Source organism: Hypanus sabinus, chromosome 15, assembly GCF_030144855.1.
Source record: "Hypanus sabinus isolate sHypSab1 chromosome 15, sHypSab1.hap1, whole genome shotgun sequence".
In the NCBI taxonomy this organism is placed as follows: domain Eukaryota; kingdom Metazoa; phylum Chordata; class Chondrichthyes; order Myliobatiformes; family Dasyatidae; genus Hypanus; species Hypanus sabinus.
Genome location: NC_082720.1, coordinates 79,885,425 through 79,899,702, shown reverse-complemented (window position 1 = coordinate 79,899,702; position 14,278 = coordinate 79,885,425). Strand labels below are relative to the sequence as shown.

General features: G+C 40.9%; 1 protein-coding gene across 5 annotated transcripts in view; it reads right to left on the bottom strand.

Annotated features, from left to right (window-relative positions):
- The window catches only part of LOC132405202 (gamma-aminobutyric acid receptor subunit beta-2), a 181,805-nt gene that overhangs the window by 40,767 nt on the left and 126,760 nt on the right, over window positions 1-14,278 (bottom strand). For all 5 annotated transcript variants that reach the window (XM_059989891.1, XM_059989890.1, XM_059989892.1 and 2 more), the window contains exon 5: window positions 10,146-10,228. In XM_059989891.1, the coding sequence (XP_059845874.1) occupies window positions 10,146-10,228 (83 nt within the window). The remainder of the gene's footprint in view (window positions 1-10,145; window positions 10,229-14,278) is intronic.

The window sequence follows — 14,278 nt, the reverse complement described above, 5'->3', positions numbered from 1 at the left end:
AGAAAAGTTTGAATTTTTCAATTCATAGAGGAGACACTATTAAAAAGCTTTTAAGTTGATTGCTAATTCTGATCCCCCTGTGACCACTCCAGGACAGCACATCCTACAAAGTTGGCAGGTACCAGGATGCTGAACCATCCTTATAATATTTCTATCATGTGCAAAGGGAAAATGAAGAAAGCAGCTTGTGAAAAAATGTCTATTCTGTCATTAAAATGGACACAAGGTCGAATCATGGGGATAATTAATTTACAGGTGAACATTTCAGTCTGCAATATCCAGCATCTTTGTCACATTTTTATGCAACTTGAGCTGGAGAGTGAACAAATGAATGAATTTCCATTGACACCATTCATAGCTTCTTAAATAATTGTTCTGTGTTTGACAATCCCTAACATTTCACAATGAAGTCTAACAAACTGCTACATTCACAGTTGTGGGTGTAGCTTGGTTTTCTTTAATGAAGAGTAAACAATAATATTGTCAGCAGTGATATATGATTATGTTTATCACACAAAGGATTGTTTGTGCATTTGCACTAGTTTGACCTTCTGACATCATGTTGCTACTCATTGTTTGAAGCACTGCATTTTGCAGTAGGTTTTGGTGTCTAGACTATTTTAAGCAATATAAATGCAACCTTGGGAAGGTCAGTAAGGAAACACATAGCTTGTAACATATTTTTGTGTGTAGGACACAGTTCAGCTAATTTAGTAGTGGTAATTGACATTAAGAATGCCAATTCTGGTGTAGACAGTATGTAGAAAATCTAGTTAAGAAGAAAAAAAAAGCTTAAGAAAGGTTCAAGAAATTAGGTAATATTAGAGCTCTACAAAATTACAAGGTTGCTCGGAAGGAGCTTAAGAATGGAATTAAGAGAGCCAGAAGGGGCCATGAGAAAGCCTTGATGAGCAGGATATGTGAAGAGCAAGAGGATGAGCCGTGTGAGAATATGACCAATCAGGTGTGATAGTGGAAATATGTGCATGGAGTTGGAAGAGGTAGTGGTGGTACTTAATGAATACTTTGGTTCAGTATTCACCAGGGAAAAAGACCTTGGCAATTCTGGGGATGATTTACAGTGGACTGAAACACTTGAGCACATAGACATTAAGAAAGAGGATGTGCTGGAGTTTTTGAAAAGCATTAAGTTAGATAAGTCACTGGGACTGGATGAAATATACCCCAGGCAACTGTGGGAAGAGAGGGAGAAGATTGCTGGCCCTCTTGCAAAGATCTTTGCATCATCAATAGGGACAGGAGAAGTACCAGAGGATTGGAGGGTTGCAAATGTTGCTCCTTTGTTCAAGAAAGGTAGTAGAGATAACCCAGGAAATTATAGACCAGTGAGTCTGACTTCAGTGGTGGGCAAGTTGTTGGAGAAGATCCTGAGAAGCAGGATCTATGAGCATTTGGAGGAACAGAGTCTGATCAGGGATAGTTAGCATGGCTTTGTCAAGGGCAGATCGTGTCTTACGAGCCTGATTGAATTCTTTGTGGATGTAACAAAACACATTGATGAAGATAGAGCAGTGGATGTAGTGTATATGGATTTCAGTAATACATTTGATAAGGTTCCCCATGCAAGGCTCCTTCAGAAAGTAAGAAAGCATGGGATCCAAAGAGACCTTGCTTTGTGGATCCAAAATTAGCTTGCCTATAGAAGGCAAAGGGTGGTTGTAGATGGTTCGTATCTTGCTCGGAGGGCAATGACTAATGGTATTCCACTGGGATCTGTTCTGGGACCCCTCCTTTTGGTGATTTTTATAAATGATCTGGATGAAGAAGTAGAAGGGTGGGTTAGTATGTTTGCTGATGACACAAAGGTTGGGGATTTTGTAGGTAGTCTGGAGGGTTGTCAGTGGATACAGTGGGACATAGATGGGATGCAGAACTGGGCTGAGAAGTGGCAGATGGACTTCAACCCAGATAAGTATGAAGTGGTTCATTTTGGTAGGTCCAGTTGGAAGACAGAATATACATAAATGGTAAGACTCTTGGCAGCATGGAGGATTTGATAGATCATGGGGTCCATGTCGATAGGACACTCAAAGCTGCTGCACAGGTTGACAGTGTTGTTAAGAAGACATATGGTGTTTTGGGATTCTTCAACTGTGGGATTAAGTTCAAGAGCCATGAGGTAATGTTATAAATATTAGACCTTGGTCAGACCTACTTGGAGTACTGTTCAGTTCTGGTCACCTCACTACGGGAAGGATGTGGATACTATACGGAGAGTGCAGAGGAGACCTACAAGGATTTTGCCTGGATTGGAGGGAATGCCTTATGAGAATAGGTTGAGTGTACTTGGCCTTTTCTCCTTGAAGTGATGGAGGATGAGAGGTGACCTGATCGAAGTGTATAAGATAATAAGGGGCATTGATCATGTGTATAGCCAGAGGCTTTTTCCCAGGGCTAAAATGGCTCGCACTTGGGGGCATAGTTTTAAGGTGCTTGGAAATAGGAACCAAGGGAATGTCAGGGGTAAGCTTTTCACACAGAGAGTGGTGGTGCATGGAATGCACTGCCGGAGCGGTGGTGGAAGTGGATACAAGAGCCTCTTAGATAGATACATGGAGCTTAGAAAAATAGACGTCTGTGCCCTAGGGAAACCTTAGGCAGTCTCTGGAGTAGGTTACATGGCCGACGCAACATTGAGGGTCAAATGACCTGTAGTGTGCTGTAAAGTTCTTTGTTCTATATTGTTATGTTAAAATATATTCTATTTATTTTGGTTACCATTCTGGAAATAGACAATACCTAATTACCTGTAAATATAGACATAATAGTCATAGGAGCTACAGTACAGAAATGGGTCCTTTAGCCCAGTAATATTTTGACACCTACGAGGAGGCATTATCAGTGTGCTGTTAATTGTGGTGTGTCCTCCGAATGCCTGGCTTTTACATACTTGTCAATCAGCTAACTCAACCCAACCACCAATCACCCAAATCTAATATTGAATTATTTCCAATATTAAAGGCATTTTATTGACTATTGATTAATGTTTTTAAATATTCGAGCTTCCTTATAGTGTTATGTACAGTATACATACGAATCTTGTCGTCATGATGGAAGTCCACAAGTTTACCCCGGTAACTTCGCTAAGTGCTAATATTTATCCCTATCAATACCAACACTAATCTCATTTACCTATATCAGAACCATATTCTTTTATACTTTCCCTACATAACTGCAATAATATCTTATCCACCATCTATTCTGGCAGCACATTCAAAATTTCAACCATTCTTTGTATAAAAAGGATACTTGTAATATCACAGAAATCTCCTGCCTCTTATCTTAAACCTATGATTTTTTGTTTTTGATATCACTACTATGAGAAAAAGATTTTGACTACCTATATGCCTCTTATAATCCTATATACTTTTACCAGGTCACCTATCAGCATCCTTCGCAACAGAAAAAGCAAGCCTATTCTATAAAATCCTCCCCATAGCTGGTCTTCTAATCAAAGCAACATTCTGTTTAATCTCACTTATACTCCCAAAAATATCCAAAGGTGTATACTTGTTGCTGAGGGAAATGGTGACAGGGACTGACTACCTATTTGCCAAACCTCTCCTGGTGATCACCCATCTATATGAAACCTGTATTTTGTGTGTGACTACCACAGTTAAAGTCTCATCTATGAAGCCCTCAACCTCCTGGATAACACTGATTGAATACATCCAGATCCAGTTCCAGTTCCCTGACCCAATCTGTCAGAAGCTGCAGCTGGGTGCACTTCCTGCAAATGTAGTCTTCAGGGAGTCCATAATGTTCCCTGACTGCTCACATCATGCAGCATTAACATTCCACTGCCTTAGCTAACATCCAGACTGCACTGAATCGAGGACCAAGGATGAACACTCTCTAGTACAATCACATTCTTCCTATAGTATAGCAGTCAGGACTGCCACGATACTCAACCACAAACCACAAGCATTATTTTGTGAAGTTACAACATTGCATTTCAAATTTATATTCAATATTGAAGACAATTATATCATATGCTTTTTTAATCAACCTGTCCACTTGTATTGACACTTTCAATGACTGTGGATTGGACCTCTAGGTTTGTTAGTTCATTAACATTTCTCAAACTATATTCTTTATTGAATGTCTGACTCAAAATTAATCACCTTGCATTTGATGGAATTAAGCCCTATTTGGCTATAGTCTGCCTTACTTCCCAAACAATTCATATCCTGGTAGCCCTTGACAATCATCAATTGTCATTTTATCCACAAACTCACCTGTACAATACAAATACTTATGTCAGGATGCTGTTCAATGACTACAGCTCAGCATTTAACACCATCATTCCTACAGTCCTGATTGAAAAACTACAGAACCTGGGCTTCTGTACTGCCCTCTGCAACTGGATCCATGACTTCCTAACCAGAACCATAATATGTGCATTTAGGTAATAACATCTGTACCTCGCTGATGATCAACAGTGCCGCACCTCAGGGATATGTGCTTAGTCCACTACTCTATTCGCTCTATACCCATAAACACACAGAAAATGCTGGAGGAATGCAGCAGGCCAGGCAGCATCTATGGAAAAAAAGTACAGTAGACATATCGGCCCATAGATGCTGCCTGGCCTGCTGAGTTCCTCCAGCATGTTGTGTGTCTTGCCGGATTTCCAGCATTTGCAGATTTTCTCTTGTTTGTCTTGTTTGTTGTCTCCATACCCATGACTGTGTGGCTAGGCATAGCTTAAAAGCCATCTATAAATTTGCTGTTGATATAACCATTGTTGGCAGAATCTTAGATGCTGCTGGGAGGGCATATAGGAGTGAGAAATACCAGCTAGTTGAGTGGTATTGCAGCAACAACCTTGCACTAAATGTCAGTAAGACCAAAGAGCTGATTGTGGACTTCAGAAAGGGTAAGACGAGGGGAAACCAACCAATCATTATTCAGGGATCGGAAGTGGACAGAGTAAACAATTTCAAGTTCCTGGATGTCAAGATCTCTGAGGATCTAACCTGATCCCAACATATCAATGTAGCTATAAAGGCAGCAAGACAGTGGCTATATTTCATTAGGAGTTTGAGGAGATTTGGTTTATCATGTAAAACACTCATAAACCTCTACAGATATACTGTGGAGAGTATTTTGTTTGGCTGCATCACCATCTGATGGGTGGGGTCCACTGCATAGGATTATAGTAATCTGCAAAGAGTGGTAAAATTAGTTCAAAGGTACATTTAGTGTCAGAGAAATATATACCATATACATCCTGAAATGCTTTTTCTTTGCAGCTCCATCATGTATACTAGCCTTCATAATATCCAAAACATTTTCAAGGAGTGGCGTCTCAGAAGGGCAGCATCCATCATTAAGGACCCTTACTACCCAGAACATGCCCTCTTCTCATTGTTACTGACAGGAGGGAGATACAGAAGCCTGAAGGCACACACTCAGGGATTCAGGAACAGCTTCTTCCCCTCTGCCATCCAATTTCTAACTGGACTTTGAACCCATGAACACTACCTCAGTAATTTTTTTATTACCATTTAATATACATATATATATATACACTTACTGCAATTCAGTTTTTTTTTCTATATTTATTATATATTACAATTACAAGACAATATCACCTGACTGTGCAGGTGATGCTTCCCTCCGAAATGTGCTGAATAACTTCTACACCCAGTTTGAGGTGGAAAATTACGTGGCGGCAAGGAAGTCCACCCCTCCTACAAATGACCAGGTGCTGTGTCTCTCAGTGGCCGACGTGAGAACCCTGTGCAGGGTCAACCCACAGAAGGCTGCTGGACCAGACAACATCACTGGTAGAGTGCTCAGAGGATGTGCAGACCAGCTAGCAGATGTTCTCACTGACATCTTCAACATCTCCCTGAGCAGCGCCACCATTCCAACGTGTTTCAAGGACATGAGTGCTCTTCCCCATGCCAAAGAAGACTTCAGTGTCCTGCCTAAATGACTACTGTCCCGTTGCACTTACATCCATCTTCATGAAGTGTTTCGAGAGGCTCGTCATGAGGCATATCAAGACCCTGCTGCCCCCCTCACTGGACCTCCTGCAGTTTGCGTACCGTCCCAGCTGCTCAACAGATGACGCCATTGCCACCACCCTCCACGTGGCCCTAACCCACCTAGATAAAAAAGACACATACGTTCGGATGCTGTTCATAGACTTCAATTCAGCATTCAACACAATCATCCCTCAGAAACTGACTGGAAAGCTGAGCCTACTGGGCCTGAACACCTCCCTCTGCAACTGGATCCTAGACTTCCTGACTAGGAGACCTCAGTCAGTCCGGATCGGGAGCAGCATCTCCAACACAATCACACTGAGCACGGGGGCTCCCCAGGGTTGTGTGCTCAGTCCACTGCTGTTCACTCTGCTGACCCATGACTGTGCTGCAACACACAGCTTGAACCATATCATCAAGTTCGCTGATGACACAACTGTGGTGGGTCTCATCAGCAAGAACGACGAGTCAGCGTACAGAGAGGAGGTGCAGCGGCTAATGGACTGGTGCAGAGCCAACAACCTGTCTCTTAATGTGAACAAAACAAAAGAGATTGTTGTTGACTTCAGGAGAGCATGGAGCGACCACTCCCTGCTGAACATTGACGGCTCCTCGGTAGAGATCGTAAACAGCACCAAATTTCTTGGTGTTCACCTGACGGAGAATCTCACCTGGTCCCTCAACACCAGCTCCTTAGCAAAGAAAGCCCAGCAGCGTCTCTACTTTTTGCGAAGGCTGAGGAAAATCCATCTCCCACCTCCCATCCTCATCACATTCTAGAGGGGTTGTATTGAGAGCATCTTGAGCAACTGCATCACTGCCTGGTTCAGAAATTGCACCATCTCGGATCGCAAGACCCTGCAGCGGATAGTGAGGTCAGCTGAGAAGATCATCGGCGTCTCTCTTCTTGCCATCACGGACATTTACACTACACACTGCATCCGCAAAGGAAACAGCATTATGAAGGACCCCATGCACCCCTCATACAATCTCTTCTCCCTCCTGCTGTCTGGGAAAAGGCTCCGAAGCATTCGGGCTCTCACGACCAGACTATATAACAGTTTCTTCCCCGAAGCTATCAGACTCCTCAATACGCAAAGCCTGGACTGACACCTTGCCCTACTGTCTTGTTATTATTCATTGTAATGCCTGCACTGTTTTTGTGTACTTTATGCAGTCCAGTGTAGGTCTGTAGTCTAGTGTAGCTTTCTCTGTGTTGTTTTTATTATTACATAGTTCAGTCTAGTTTTTTGTACTATGTCATGTAACACCATGGTCCTGAAAAACGTTGTCTCATTTTTACTATGTACTGTACCAGCAGTTATGCTCCAAATGACAATAAAAGTTGACTTGTCTTGACTTGACTATTGCAGTGTACTGCTGCCCCGGAGTTAACTAATTACATGACATATGCAGGTGATATTAAACCTGATTGTGATACTGAACACAGCTTTTATATTTAAATCCATGTTGTTAAAATACATCTAAAATACAAATGTTCCAGCACCAACCCCTGTGGCACACCACTGGTTACATACTTCCAATCAAAGAAACATAGTTCTATACCACTATTCCCTGCTTCCTATCACCAAGCCAATTTTGGATCCAAGAAAGCCACTTGCTATGTATCCCATTTGCCTTAATCTTCTCCTAAACAGCCTACCATGTAGTACCTTGTTAAATGCCTTATTAAAGTTACCTACCTTCACTACCACTACCAAAATCTGAATAAATAAATCGGGTTTCCCCATCACAAGGCCAATTTGATGATCTAATCTGTCCCTGCTTTCTAAAGGACCATAGATCTTGTCTCTCAGTATTATTTCTTCAAAACATTTCCTGCCACTACTGCCTTAGCACCACTGCCCTTCTAAAATAAAGGAAGAACATCAGGTAACAATGGTCTTCTGGTACCTCATTTGTATCTAATAGATGTGCAAATGCATCTAACAGGGCACAAGCAATCTCCTCTCTTGCTTCCCATTGCATTCTAGGATAGATCTCATCCATCCTTAAACTGGGCAGTGTTTATCCACTTTTAAATATTTTGTCTTCTTAATACCTGCAATGCTCCAGACAATCAATATAAACCTTCCTGAATTCCCTATACTCTGTCTTTCTCCTTGACCAAATACAACCAAGTGGTATTCACTAAGGACCTTCCCCATATCCCCTGGCTCTACATATAGATTACCCTCAGGATTCTACTTGATCTAACCTAGAAAGGATACTTCACAGTCTCTTTCTGCCCTCCTCATTTCCTTCCTAAATACTTTCTGACAGCCACATATTTCTCATGGGACTTGCTTGATTGTAGTTGTCTATATCTGACTAATACTTTATTGTTTATATTGTTCAAACATTCAATAACCTTTGTCATCCAAGATTTCTTAACCTTTTCATCTTTTTCTTTTATGCAAAGCCATATATGCTGTTCCCATAATCTTGTTAATTCTCAAAGAACGCCCACTTGCAAGATATTGCTTTACCCACAAGCATCTGCTCCTGATCTATTTTACAGGACCTCTCTTGTGCATCTGAGTCAATCTTTTCCCAATTCAGGATATCAAACTGAAGACTAACATTACCTCTTTCCATAACTAGCCTGGTAGTTAAAGAATTCTGGAAACTGTTTCCCAAATGATTCCCTACTGCCACTCTACAACCATCTGATTTTATTTCCGAAGATGAGGTAAAATATAGCTAAGTTAAATTGAAAATATGTGGAAGTACCTGAAATTAAAAAAATGATAATACATTTTATGGTACTGATTTTCATGCCTATTGCTGGGAAAAATAGGAAATAAGATCAAAATCATAGGGAAAAATCTGCCATGTTTTTCATCTATATCGTGTCTATTGCCATTGTCAATACCTCCATAGTAAGCAACTATACCTTATAGTTCATTCTAAATAAAGATAAAAGAGAAGATAAGGATCTTACATTTTTTTAATCGATTGCTTGGATCTATTTGGTTTATCAAACAGTGAGTTTGATAAACCAATAAAGCAACTCCTCCAAAATCTTCATCAGTGCAGGAGCACCACAGGGATGCATACTTAGCCCCCTGCTCTACTCGCTTTACACCTATGACTGTGTGGCTTAAGTACAGCTCCAAAACCATACAGGTTTGCTGATGACATCACTCTTGTGGGCTGTATCAAAAGTGTGATGAATCTCCACACAAGAGGGAGATGGAAAATTTGGCTGTGTGGTGTAATAACGACCCCTGATTGATTGTAGACTTCAGGAGAGGGAAACCAGAGGTCCATGAGCCGGTAACTATCGGAGGATCAGAGGTGCAGAGGGTTAGTAACTTTAAATTCCTGATTACCACTATCTCAGAGTACCTGTCCTAGACCCATCATGTAAATATAATTGCGAAAAAAGTACAACAATGCCTGTACATCCTCAAGAGTCTGCGGAGAATTGACATATCATGAAAAACCTTGGCAAACTTCTATACATGTGTGTTAGAAAGTGTGGTGACAGACTGCATTATGGCCTGGTATGGGAACATCAATGCCTTTGAGCAGAAAATCCTATAGAAGGTAGTGCATTTGCCCCAGTACATCATGGGTTAAACCGTCCCAACCATTGAGCACATCTATGTTGAAAAGCAGCATCCATCATCAAAATCCTCACCAACCAGCTCCTGCTCTTTTCTTGCTGCTGCCACCAGGTGGAAAGTACAGGTGCATCAGGAATTACACCACCAGGATGAAGAACAGTTACTACTTCTCGGCCACCAGGCTCTTGAACAAAACAGAGTAAGCACACTCATTCTAATTCTGATGTTCCCACAACCAATAAGCTCACTTTAAGGACTTTTTAATCTACAGTTTGTAGTTATTTCATGTACTCATTACTTATTGCCATTTATTTATAGTTGCATTTGCACAATTTTTTGTTCATTGATCCTGTTTACAGTTGTTCTATAGATCTGTTAAGTATTTCTGCAGAAAAAGAATCTCAGGGTTGTGTGTGGTGACATGTACTCTGATAATAAACTTTCCTTTGAACTTTTTTATTTTAAACTAAACAATTATCTATTTCATACTGAAATGATTTGCTAACAGAATTGCCAAGATAATAATTTAAATGTTATTAATGAGTAGAATACTTACAGCTCTCTATTTCAAGAGTACAGTTCTGTTCATCAAGAGGGTACCTTCGTAAATCCATCATGCAAGCAGCTGTTGTGGTAATTCTGCAGAGAAAATGAAGATTTTCAGAATTTTCAGAAATTCAATAAAGAATTGGATCATAAATACTTATTTTGGCAATTTCAAGACCTTTTTTAGTGTGCTATAAATCCTTAAACTTTTCTCTGCTTTAGACCGTTGTATTAGGTTACAGGGACAAAAAAAGATTTGAAGATCCTTGTGGATTATCATTGAATTAATGAGGCACTATCATGAAAGGAATACAAATACATTTTCAGTTTCAATATCCACTAGTAAAGACCATGAGGTACATTTAGTTAAATCTGCACAATGATTTAACACAAGTTCATTTATAGGCTACTGAATTAAAAGATATTAGCTTTTATTTATAAATCCAGAGACATAAACACACAAATTAGGCTGGCACTTCAGTAGAATAATGGAAGGTTTAACTTTACTCCATTATTATCATTATTTCAGGTGTTGATTCATGTCCTGAGCTCATCTGCCTTTCCTATGATATCTTCTGCATTGAAATATACACAGCTCAGGACATCAGTCACACCATGCTCAACCTTTTGATTTCTGACTTTGCCTGAAGGCTTAACAATGTCTGTCTCTCCACTAACTGTGCTGGCACTCTCTTTCCCATTCCCCTGCAACCCTAGTTTAAACCTCACCACCAATGCAGCACTAGCAAACCTTCCCTTCCAGTTCAGGTGCAAACCGTCCCTTCTGTACAGGTCTCACCTTCCCTAGAAGAACATAGAACATAGAATACTACAGCACAGTACAGGCCCTTTGGCCCACAATGTTGTGCCAACCCTTAAACCCCGCCTTCCATATAACCCCCCCACCTTAAATTCCTCCATATACTTGTCTAGTAGTCTCTTAAATTTCACTAGTGTATCTGCCTCCACTACTGACTCAGGCAGTGCATTCCATGCATCAATGACTCTCTGAGTAAAAAACCTTCCTCTAATATCCCTCTTGAACTTCCACCCTTTACCTTAAAGGCAAGTCCTCCTGTATTGAGCAGTGCTGCCCTGGGGAGGAGGTGCTGACTGTTCACTCTATCTATTCCTCTTAATATTTTATATACCTCTATTATGTCTCCTCTCATCGTCCTTCTCTCCAAAGAGTAAAGCCCTAGCTTCCTTAATCTCTGATCATAATGCATACTCTCTAAACCAGGCAGCATCCTGGTAAGTCTTCTCTGTACCCTTTGCAATGCTTCCACATCCTTCCTATAGTGAGGCAACCAGAACTGGACACAGTACTCCAAGTGTGGCCCAACTAGAGTTTTATAGAACTGCATCATTACCTCGCGACTCTTAAACTCTGTCCCTTGACTTATGAAAGCTAACACTCCATAAGCTTTCTTAACTACCCTATCTACCTGTGAGACAACTTTCAGGGATCTGTGGACATGTACCCCCAGATCCCTCTGATCCAAAAATCTGACGCCACACCACCTAAGCCACATGTTTATAATCTTCCTATTTCTGGCCTCGTTAATATGTGGCGGGGTAGCAGTCCCAGTCAATATGAGGAAAGCTAAAATCATCCACTATAAAAATCTGTGTTTCTTGCAGCAGGTGCTCCTACCCTTTAACATACCACCTAACTCCCTGAATTCACTTTAGAGAACCTCGTCACCCTTCCTACCTATGAAATTGGTACCTACATGGACCATGACCTCTGACTGTTCCTCCTCCCACTTAAGAATGCTGAAGACTCGATCCAAAATGTCCCAGACCCCGGCATACAGCAGGCAACAACCTATTTGGAAATCTCATTCTTGTCCACAAAACCTTTTTGTAACCCCTATCACCATAGCTCGCCTCTTACACCCCCCCCCTTCCCTTCTGAGCCATAGAATCAGTTCTAAAGACCTGACCACTGTGACTTTCCTCTGCTAAGCCACTCCCCCAACAGTATCCAAAGTGTTATACCTGTTGTTGGAGGGAATGGCTTTAGGTGTACTTTGCATTGGCTGTTTAACCTCTCTATCCTTTTTGACTGTTACCCAGTTTGCTGTATCCTGCAGCTTGGGTCTAACTACCTCCCTACATGTCCTACCTATCACCTCGAGGCTTCCGAATGACTCGGAGTTCATCTAATTCCATCTCCGACACCTTAACTTGGAGTGGTAGAAACTGCAACTAGATGTACTTCTTGCAGGTGAAGTTGTCAGGGATGTTGAAGGCCTCCCTGCTTTTACACATCTCACAGGAGGAGCATTCCACTAACCTGCCTGGCATCCCTACTAATGGGCAAATATGAAGAAGGAAAAAGAGCAACTGTGCAGAGAAAAATTCTATCTTCAGCTTTTTTGCCTTTTCTGACTAAAGCCACTTCCTTGCTTGAGTCTCAAAGAGCTAAACCCTTAAAATCACCACTGTAACTCTGACAACACCAACAATAGCTGCTATGACTATGGTCTAAATAAAAAGGAGTGGCTCAAAGCTTGGTTTTGGAAAAATGAGTTACTGTTCATGGGCACTGGCACAAATATTGGGGGAGGTGGTGGTGGTCCATTGGGATTGACATTCATTTGAAGCATTGAGGGGTCAGTGACCTAGGGATTTACTTAAACAGGTTGTAAACAGGGCTTTAACATATTGGGGGAAGGGTCAAGGGTTCTAATAACTGGAAGTCTGACAAGTTAAGAAGAAATGAGAGAGCAATGGTACAGAATAGTGAGGGGTTGAATGATAATCATAGTGTGACAGGAAGGTGAAAAAATTAACTAAAGTGTGCTGCAGAAAATTAATTGAATGTACAATTTGTAAAAAAAGTCAAAGCTGAAGACTATCTGAATGGATGTACATTTGCTACAAGACAGACAAGTTGACAGCCCAAATATTTTAATGAGTATGATCTAATAGGAATTACTAAGATGTAGTTGCAGAGTGATGAGGACTAGGGATTCAATAACTCAAGAAATTCTGCAGATGCTGGCTTCAATATCTCATGTTATTCAGTGCCAAAAGAATAGGCAATAAGGATGCTGAGTAATGTTATTAATCAAGACAGGTATCAGAGCAACATCGAATAGTGATATAAACAAAGTGTAAAGTTTTGTGCATTCAGCTTGAACATAGAATAGTAAAACACAGTACAGGCCCTTTGACCCACAATGTTGTGAGATCTCCCTTATCTGTACTTTTCTCCGATCATCCTGAAATTATGTCCCCCTCATATTAGTCATTTCAGGCCTAGGAAAAAGTCTCTACTCAACCTATGCATCTTATTATCTTGTAGACCTCTGTCAAGTCACTTCTCATCATCCACTGCTCCAAGGAGACTAGCTCTAGCTTGCAAAACCTATCCTCGTAAGACATGCTCTCTAATGCAGGTACCATCTTGGTAAATCTCTTCTGCACCATCCCTAAAGCTTCTGCATCCTTCCTATAACAAGAATTGAGCACAATATTCCAAGCGTAGTCTAACCAGGGTTTTATAGTGCTGCAACATTATCTCATGGCTCCTGAACTGAATCCACAGACTAATGAAGGCTAACACACAATATGCCTTCTTAACCAAGAGCTGTGAGGTTTAAAACATTGCAGCTTTATAAATCTGGTTAAACTACATTTGGAGTATAGTATTAAGTTCTTTTCACCTTAATATAGGAAAGATGTGGAATCTTTAAAGAGAGTGCAGAGGAGATTTACTATGATTCTGCCTAGATCAGAGAGCATGTCTTATGAAGGATAAGTTGAACGAGCTAGGGCTTTCCTCTTTGGAGTGAAGGAAGATGAAAGGCAACTTGATAGAAGTATGCAACATGATATGAGGTATAGACAGAATGGACAGTCAAAGTCTTTTCCCAGGGCAGAAAAGGTTAATAAGGGAGGCATAACTGAAAGTGTATGGAGAAAAATATCAAGGCGATTTCAGAGGTAGTCTTTTTACACAAAGTGGTAGGTGCATGGAATATGCTGCCAGGGCAGTGGTACAGGCAGATACATTAGGGAAATTTAAGAAACTCTTAGATAGGCACATAGATGAAATAAAATGGAGGGGTATGTGGGAGAGAAAGGTTGGATTGATCTTAGAGTAGGTGAAAGGTTCATCACAACATCATG